The following is a 10186-nucleotide window of genomic DNA, read 5'->3' as shown; positions in this document are numbered from 1 at the left end:
GGGAAGAATAGGCTTCACGCGCCTTCAATCCGTGAAACCCAACCATTGACCAAGTCAATGCTACGTAAGATTATGATGGTTAATAACAGTGTTTTTATTGAGTTAAGAGGTTAAATGGATGTCCCTTAAATTAATGGAGTTAAATGAATAAAATAGGTAACTTTAGGGGCTGAGTATGCATTAAGCCTTTAAATAAAGAGTGCAGTACACGGACAAACAATGAGGAAAAGCGACAGAAATGAAAATTTGAAATTCAAATTAATGGCATATCAGTAAATATGCTCTGCTTGTGTGTAAGAAGAAGTTAGGACAAGCCCGCTCGGTGGACCGATTCTCTCACTTCCCACTGGACTCTTTCGCCTGCACTGCATCATTAACCACGCGAAATCGGAGATCGTCGATTACCTAGCAATGGTAAGGATCTCTGCTAATTTTACCCGAAATGTTATCATCAACTTCTGTTACATTTATGTTTGCGAAATTTTATGCATTCAAACCACTAGGGTTCCTTTGTAATACCAATTTTGCGTCTGCAGCAGTATGCTATTCTGATTTTTGTTAAGGTTTAAGCTATATATTTGCTTTTGTGATGTGTTTGTTTCTCAGTGATCAGCTAATATTTTACAAATCATGGTCGATTGATTCTTTTCTTTTTGGGTGGAATTTTAAATTTTCTGACATAGTTTATTTTCTTTTTCCCTTTTTCTTATTGACATTGATGTATAATTTTATTGACAATTGAAGTTAAACTCCAGCTTTCGATCTTTTGTTTATTTGCTTTGTAAGTGTTTATCCGGAGGAAGGGGGTTTGTTATTTATAATTTATTTTTGGTATTTGTAGGATGGACATGATTCAGAAGACCCCAAGCAAAGCACCGCTGACATGACTGTTTTTGTAAGTTCCTTGAATTACCTGAATGATTTCTATTACTACATTACATGATCCTCCTGCAAATTTGGTATAGGGTTTTCGGTTGGTAACTGGTAGGAGTTGACCTATTGTTAATTGTCTTGTTTTGTTATCCTTTAAATGGGATATGGGACAAGGGTCGGAAATATTCAAACGTGTTTGTAGAATTGTAATTATACGATATAACCTTCATTGGTTTTACCCTTCCTCCTCTATTCTGTCATTTTTCAAGAAATTCTATGGATGAATCAGTTGGAAATTACCAATTGAATCGAAATTTATCAGTAAATTTTGTCGTATTCACTTGAAAAAGAGCAAAATTGCATTATCGAAAACATTAAAGGTTGCAATTGCATTTTCCCGATTGGATCATATATTGCCAACTTGTATTCAATTTGCTTGAGTGTGCTGATAGTTTTATTCTCAATGAAAGCAATTGTAGTGACTTTGTTGCATCCATTTTCAGGTGCAAAATCTTCTTCAGCAGATGGTGAGTTATTACTTGGACCTCTTGTTTTTGTCTACTGCTACTGTTCCTGACTAAAACTTTATTTTGCAGCAAAGTAGGTTCCAGACAATGTCAGAAAACATTGTTTCAAAGAATATCCTTCCTGCTCCTAAATTCTCTTGTCCGTAGTAATTGGAAATACCAAAAAAGCATGCTTTACTTTTTTGTGCTGTGGAAATTGATAAACTTCTGATACTTGAGTTCTGCTTAAGTTTTTCACTATATTGGTTTGATGCACATCATGAAGTTTGATTCACTTAAAATGCAGTTTGAGAATCCTTCAATTAAGATTAATTGTGCCACCCTATTTGTTAGACATTATGGCATTGAATCAGATTTATGTGAAGTTGAAACAATTGGGATTCTTTAAGTTGTAAAGATGCATAAAGAGAAAAAAAGAAGTGGCGTTAGTTGCTTTATGAATGCATAATTAAACATGGGTGCTTCTTTAATATGTAAGATTCATTGTTTCCTTGACTTGAAAGTACTTGATGAGATGGGAAGTCGCATAAATGAGTTGGAGCAGAGCATAAATGAATTGAGGACAGAGATGGGAGTGGAGGGCTCTCCATCTCCTTTGGCCCCATCCAAGCAAAAGCCAAGTGAAGACAAGGAAGAGGAAAATACTATGGATTAGTCAACCTGCTGCTGCCCTTTCCTTTGGCAGACCACTTCAACAAATCATGTTTTGAGATGTCAAAACCTATATTTACCTTCTAGAGATGGTTTTTTTGTTATTCGTGTCCCTTTTAATTAGTCTGAGAAACCTACTAGGATGATGCTTGTTTCTTCATATACTTTGACGTAAATAGTCTATATCATGTGAATTATCATTGGATTGGCTTTCTATCCTTTATAGTGCTGGAGAAATTTCCATTATTTGCATTCCCTTGTTATAATCTACTTGTATCTTCATTTTTGCGTTTTAAATTTTTCATACATTGAAAAGGTTGGAAAGTTAAAGTGATGAAATTTAGTAATTCATCCAAAAGCATAATATGAAACTGTTGGGAGGTTGAAAGAACGTTGTTTCAATGACAAGAAAAGTAGTTTTCTAGTTGTAAGAAAAACCTCCAGTTTCAATTATGTTTGATTGCTGGCAATCTGCATAAGAATTTTGATAATGGAATATCTTATTACCTAGAAACCAGAGAGAATCGAAGCCCTTACGAATAAGAATCATATATTATTATAATATATAAGGAAACAAGCTTAACTCCTGCAGCGAGTAATGGTGCTGCAACCGCGTGAATAGGGGTTGGCCTGTGCCCCTGGCTTGCAGTTGTAGTAGGAAGCACCTCTCTGAGAACAAGGTATGGTGTCTCTCTGCAGTGCCCCGTAGCTTAAATAATCAGCAGTTGCCAGTATCCTCCGGCTGATCTCGGATTCCATGCCGAATTCATCTTCTCCCATGCATTCTGAAACCGTGCCTTGGCAGTGGGATCTCATTGGGAACCACTGCATCAGTTTCTGGTGTCCGGTTGCATCCACTGTGGATGAGGAAATTATGATAGCAGAGACCAAAGAAAAGAAGCAGAAGGCGTAGGAATTAGCCATTGTTGTTGCTTCTGTTTCTTGCTTTTTATTTTTTTATAGCGCCCTTCAACTAGAGCGGCTCAACAAGTAGTTTTAAAATAAACGTGAGATGAAAAAGAACGGGTGGCAGTTGTGTAATAAGATGGATAAGGAAGCCTCTTTGAGCAGACACAAAAACTAGATGAATTGATTAGTTAGGAAGGTATCATCCAACTTGAACATGAAGAATAATGGGTTAATTAATTTAAGAATGGTATTAGTTGAAATGTAACCTAACTAACCCAACTTTGGGAGAAAGATTAATAGACATTTCTAAGAAGGGAAAATTACAAAACTAGGTCAAATGGGAGGTCCATTTACTCATCCTACTACATATCTAGACTGATTTTGTGTGACTTTTCCATCATACTCCTAACCTTCCCACTTCCACCACTCGCGAACCGCCGCTCCCCCTATCTCCTTGGTTATGCGAAAAGTTGCTCCTGCATTAATGATTTCAAGATTTTTGATCTTCCTTTCTTCCTTTAAATTGCACGAAATCTGCACCATTTAGTCAAAATCATAATGAATTTCTCTTTTTCCTCTCTTCATCTCTTGATTCTGCAACTTCCCAACCCTAGAAAACGAAGCCATGGTTTTTCATCTTCCTGTTCGTTTCTTGGTTTCTTTCTTCTTGTTACCATCAAAGAAATAGTTTTTCTACGTTATTTCTTTTGTTCTTCCCATGTTATCATATTGTTATTGTCGCTTTTGGGGGTGAAAGGAGCGAAAAATGTAAGTATCTGTTTTTTTTTCTGCGTTTTTTCATGAATTCACTTCGCAATCGATGGTTTCGCGAAGCTTTGCGAAGAGAATGAGTCTGGGAAAGTGACGATCTACTTCGTGAATCGATGATTTCGTGAAGATCTGCGAAGAGAAAGCGTCTGAAACGTATGGATCTACCTCGCGAATCGATTAGTTCGCGAAGTCTGCGAATAGATCCTCACGTTTCAGACCTCGCAGACTTCGCGAAAGCATCGATATGCGACGTAGATAGTCACGTTTCAGACCTCGCGAAAGCATCGATATGTGAAGTACAATCACCTATTTCCCTGCACATTTACATTCGCATGCTTCGCTAATCTTCATTTCGCGAAGCCAAAATCGTCTTTTTCCCTGACTAACACGATTAATTTTTTCTGTAGATGGTTGAATACGTAACATCCATTTCTGGAAGGTGGCGTACTGGGCTGCAGGGGAGATGATTTTCCTTCCTGTATAGGGATGAACTTCCCCAAGATTGACACATTCACTCCTAAAGTGGTTGTTTAGGAGAGGTTGTGTCAATCTTGGGGTGCACCATGGGACACGTCCATCCCATGGTGCCAATCTTCAAAGTGAACCTAACTAATCTGGTACCAATTTTAAATCGGATGAGTAATCTTGGTGTGCACCGTGGGACACATCCATCCCAAAAGGTCTGGAAGTCCAGACCTTCTGGGATGAGAAATGGAAGTCCAGACATTTTGGGATGGATGTGTCACATGGTGCACACCAAGATTACTCATCCGTTTCAAGATTGGTACCGGATTAGTTAGGTTCACTTTGAAATGATTAGTTAGTAGAGTTCATTGTGGCAATCTTGTTGTAAATTTTGATAATGTTATGATTTGAATGTTGTTATTGTGGCAAACTTGTTGTAAATTTTGATAATGTTATGATTTTAATGTTAGAATCCGTTGTTGTTTGCCATTTTTTGTTATATACCACTTCGCGAATTAGCTTCAAAACATATCCAGCATTCGCATATGCGAACTAAATTCATCAAGCAAAATAAACTTCAGCTTCGCAGGCTTCGCATATGCGAACTAAATTCATTAAGTAAATCCAAACATTAGCTTCGCAGGCTTCGCATATGGTCGAATATGCGAAGTCAGACGGGATGGAGACAGACGCGCGTAAATATTGAGGGTATTATGGGAAAGTCACATAAAATCAGTCTAGATATGTAGTAGAATGAGTAAATGGGTTAAATATGTAAATGAGCCTCCCATTTAACAAAGTTTTGTAATTTTCCCTTCTAAGAAAGGTCTTTGCTTTGTTTTAATATAATCAAGTTCAACTCATGCAAAACGATGAACCATTCAAAACCTACCAATATATTTATTAATTTAAGCATAGACAGATTAACATTAATATTAATGCTTAATTAGCTGACATTATCTCATTAAATAATCCTTTCTATGTGGTTTCTACTTGTGGACAAGACAAAAGATAACGTCCTTAAAACTTCATCAAGAATGGATCATGTTAATTGATAATATGTAAATAATCAAACACACCATGTGAACTACGTCTCCATTAAAATGTAACCGTTTGTACACGTGGACCAATGAAATAGATACGTTGATTTTCTAAACTTGTCATCACGACTATTACAACTTACATTTAGCAAATGCCAAATCAAAGTGGTCCCAGCAAGCGATGTACTCTCATTGTCTTCCTTACACGTGTATATAGCGTCAGCTAGAGTATAAAAACCCACTATATTTCAGAAATACTCCTAGAACCTTGTAAATAGAAAATAATGCTCGTCCTCAAGGTATCTCATCTATTAACCTGTTGAATTTCACTATTCTCGTTTTCATCCACAAAACTCTGTTAACTTAAGCATCAAAATAGGATCGCCGGATCCTAGCCCCTCTTTTACATCTCTTTCTGTCTTATTACATGGTACTTCTGCTTCGAATCACATCCCAATAGGTTCTCCTTAAGTTTCCCCATATGGTACGGTGAGTAGACCTTACCTCGCACCCATGACTTCTAAAAAAAAAAAAAAATACAAAAGCTCCCCAAAAAGGACCCTCATCTAAATCCAAAATCTCTAGAAGAGCCAAAGATGTTGCTAAATGCTAGCGGAAGACTTCTCCCCTTTCCGGTCATAACTCTTAAGTTGGATCAACGTGTGAATGAGAGGATGGACTCATTGGATCCAAAGAGAAGAAAGTTTCTCATTGGCATCCCTAAACAACTCATATATAATGTGAAAATAGTCCACATAATCATCAACGAGCTAATGGGAGAACACTTCGCTGAGATATAGTGAATTCAAGCTTAGATTAAGGCAGCAGAGGCAACCATCAACCACTCGAGCCACCATAGATCTATCATGTATTCTACCAGACACTATATTATCCATGGTTGTTCCAAGCACAAGTAGGTCTCACACACATCGAAACATACATACCCTAAGAAATGACCAAGGATCAAAAGCTTAGTATTCACAAACGATAATTCAAATCGCCCACGACACTATCCAACAAAAGTAGCTACAAAGAATCATCTAAGGAGGTTCGCCTCTCAAAAAAGACGTATTTGTCACAAAGCATCGGTGGAACCCAGATCTCATCACAAGAAGACTCCTTTCAAAAGCCAAACGAATCGTAGACTCAAGAGCGTCATGATGGATCCATGCATTGATGCTCATATCCTAGAGGTTACAAACACAAGTTCCCCCATTTGTGCACGTGTCCTAGAGGAACCAATGCCTCATGGATTCAAGTACTATTTATTCAAGAAGTATAACAGGTTGAAAAATCTTATCGTTCAGGACAAAAATTTGCAAAGATCGTTGGAAACAACCACGACCGCATATGTCGTCATGTGTGAACTATACCTCACCATTTTGAAGGAAGCAACAAATTATTAGTACGAATAGCTCCTTACGAGATCAATTTCGAGCTTCAATCAGATGGCCATTGAGTTCACACACCTCTTCATAATTTCTATACCATAATACAAAAACATGCAAAATTTCAACTACCTGGTCGAAGATCACTCTCCTAGAGGAAGACGCACCCACCACAAGGCGTCATTGGAGCTCAAACCTCCATGAAATGATTGGTCTTTCCGAAAAGCTCAAGCATTCTAGACAACGAAGAAACAAAACATGTTGCGAGTTTCACAAGAGTGAGAGGCATGACAATGAAGATTGTAGGCCTTTAGCCCCCGAGCTGGATAAGATGGGTGAAAAAGGATTGCTAGGCTGCTTTCTCTAAAAGCCATTAAAAGTGTCTATTAACAAAGGGCTTCCCAACCTTCGGTCTGAGCATTTTGGGGGTAATCAACGTCATTATTGGAGGACCTATTGAAAATAAAATGGTAAAGTGGAAATAGGGCTTCAAAAATAAACATAGCCTATACAGATGCAAGTCAAAGTTTTTTTTCCCCAAAACTTATAAAACGTTAAGCAAGCACATGTGGACACCCTGTGGACAAGGAAAAAATAAGATCCTTAAAATTCATATTAGAAGGGATGCTATTAGTTAATGTGTAATTAATTTCCATAATGTGAATTTTAAAACTATTTTTTTACCGTTACAACATTATATTCAATTGTTAACAAATATTACAGTAAGAAGAAAACCAGAGAACATTTTCTAGGGTTTGCATATTGATGGAAGACGAAGAAAGAAGAGGGAGAGGAGACCTTTGGTGTTCCAAAGAAGAATCTCGGAAAGAGATAGAATGGAGTGAAGTACAAGTAGTTCCCAAGAGTTAATAATTACTCAAGGGGTCCTTTTTAGTCTTTACACAAAGATCTAAGGGCAACGTAGTAATATCAACACAATAGAGGATTCTAGAAGAAGCTTCATCCAGCTATCATAGGATCACCCACACACAAGTATCTCCTTAAGTGATCACAACCATTCATCATATTTATCATGATGAATGGCTATGATTAAGCCATTTGTCTCTTTTACTTGCTCACTAAGTATACTTGGGGAATACACCTACATCAAGATATAAATGTAATAGTTAGTTATGTATTTTTTTCCTTAATGAGAAATACAAGGATTTAGTATTTCCTTACCTCATTCATTTTCATATGGTATCAGAGCAATTATTGTGTTAAAGGTTCCACCTTTAAACCACCATGGCTGCACCTTTGATAACCTCTAGCAGTCCCTATCATCTGCCGCAAAATGAGACCCCCTCTTTGGCATTGGTATCACAGGTCCTCACCGGACCAAACTACCACCAGTGGTCGAGAGCTGTTAAGGTGGCCTTGATGTCGAAAAACAAGTTTTCTTTTGTTGATGGCACCATCCAAGCTCCGGCACTCAATGACCCAATGTATAATCAGTGGGAGAGATGTAATAACATGGTGATGTCCTGGATTCATCACGCGTTGTCTCCATGCATTGCCCGGAGCATCATGTGGCTCGATAAAGCAGATCAAGTCTGGGCAGATCTGCGAGAACGTTTTGCACAAACGGATTCAATCAGAATCCTGGAGCTACGTAGAGAAATCCATAATCTCAAACAAGGAAATGGAAGTGTTTCCGATTACTATACCTGCTTGAAGATTCTGTATGATGAGCTCATGAATCTTAGGCCAATGCCCAAGTGCACTTGCAGACAGGCGTGTAGCTGCGATGCTTTCAAAACACTTCGTGATCAACAGGATGCGGATCAAGTCATCACCTTTCTTCAAGGCCTGAACGACTCTTACTCCACGATCTGTTCGCAGATCTTATTGATCGAACCTTTGCCTTCTCTCAACAAGGCCTTTGCCCTGGCAACCCAACATGAACGCCAAATAGGCCTTGTACCTGTCAAGAACAACGAAGGGGATGAAAGCAGTATGTTCGCAGGCCTCACTAATGCTCAGAACAGACAACACAACAAGCCAGGCAACTCAAGGTATAATAATAGAAAAACAAATAGCAAAAACTCATCACTATGCACATACTGTGGCAATACAGGTCATACAGAGGAGATATGCTTCAAGAAGCATGGGTACCCACCGAACTATGGCAATAGAAACAAGGGAGGTCATTTCAGAACAAATCAACCGAAAGCAAATGCTGCAGTAAACCAGAACAGGGATTGTGCGGACTCAGGAGAGGAGGATAACAAGCAGGCAAACACAGAATCATTCTCCCTCACCAAAGAGCAATATAACACACTTGTTTCCCTATTGCCACAGAAGCTTTCCGGAAAAGCTCCGGCCTCAGGAAGCAGTGTCAACACCTTCTTTAAAGGAGAAGGATCTGGTAAAACCCTAAATCCTAACTCTCTTTCATCATGTTGGATAATAGACACCGGAGCCACAGATCACATCATTTGTGATACTAGATCATACAGTTCATACACAGAAATAGACCAATGTTGGGTAAATTTGCCAAATGGGGAAAGGGTCAGAGCTAAATACATAGGCACAGTGATTCTTAGCCCACAGCTCATTCTGCACAATGTTTATGCATACCTGCTTTTGATTATAACCTGATCTCAACCAGCAAACTGTTGGATACAGGGAAATTATGCATAGTAATAACGGGTTCAGTATGTACAATACAGGACACAACAAGTTGGAAGAAGATTGGCTTGGCTAGAGAGCGTGAAGGTCTCTATTACTTGGAATACCCAGTGCCTAGTTTTCATTCTGTTTTTTCAATCAAAGCCGATATGTGGCATTTACGTTTCGGCCATCCCTCTTATGAGCGATTAAAAGGCCTTAACCTCTCTTGTAATGATTTTGATTCCTTCAAATCAATGCCATGTGACATTTGTCAAAGAGCAAAACAGAAAAAACGACCATTTTCCTTAAGTCATAGCATAGCAAAGAAATGTTTTGACTTAATTCACGCAGACATTTGGGGTCCAGTAAAAGAGTCACACACCAACAAACATTACTTCTTGACCATACTTGATGACTATAGCAGGTACACATGGATTACATTAATGCAAAACAAGGATGAAGCAAGCACTGCCCTACAGCTATTTTGCAAATATATCAGTACCCAATTTGACACAAATGTGAAAACAATCAGAACGGATAACGGACCAGAGTTCATCATGAAGGAATTCTATGCCACAAACGGTATTATCCATCAAACTTCTTGCCCAGAGACACCACAACAGAACGGAAGGGTCGAAAGAAAACACCTTGATATCATGAACACTACAAGAGCGCTCATGTTACAAAGTGGTTTACCCAAAGAATACTGGACAGAGGCAGTCAGTCATGCTGTTTATCTTATAAATAGGTTACCCTCTACACCAATTCAAGGACAGACACCTTATGAACGCATATACGGTGAACCAGGCAGCCTAGAAGATCTCAAAGTCTTTGGTTGTTTGGCTTACGCCTCGTCACTTGACCGGCACAAGACCAAATTCACAGACAGAGCAATTAAGTGCATCTTCCTAGGCTACATACATGGCTCCAAAGGCTTCAAGTTATTAAA

General features: G+C 38.6%; 1 protein-coding gene across 1 annotated transcript; it reads left to right on the top strand.

Moving 5' to 3' along the window:
• The first annotated feature begins 251 nt into the window (after positions 1–251).
• Positions 252–2303, top strand: LOC136218395 (heat shock factor-binding protein-like). Its single transcript, XM_066005239.1, has 5 exons — positions 252–414; positions 842–895; positions 1377–1400; positions 1470–1512; positions 1907–2303. Exons 1-5 carry the CDS (start codon positions 412–414, stop codon positions 2053–2055), a joined length of 273 nt encoding a protein of 90 aa, XP_065861311.1. The 5' UTR covers positions 252–411; the 3' UTR covers positions 2056–2303.
• The last annotated feature ends 7883 nt before the right edge of the window (positions 2304–10186 follow it).

The sequence above is a fragment of the Euphorbia lathyris genome, chromosome 2 (genome assembly GCF_963576675.1).
Source record: "Euphorbia lathyris chromosome 2, ddEupLath1.1, whole genome shotgun sequence".
In the NCBI taxonomy this organism is placed as follows: Eukaryota; Viridiplantae; Streptophyta; class Magnoliopsida; order Malpighiales; family Euphorbiaceae; genus Euphorbia; species Euphorbia lathyris.
The sequence above is the reverse complement of the archived record's forward strand: the minus strand, read 5'-3'. Positions and strand labels throughout refer to the sequence as shown.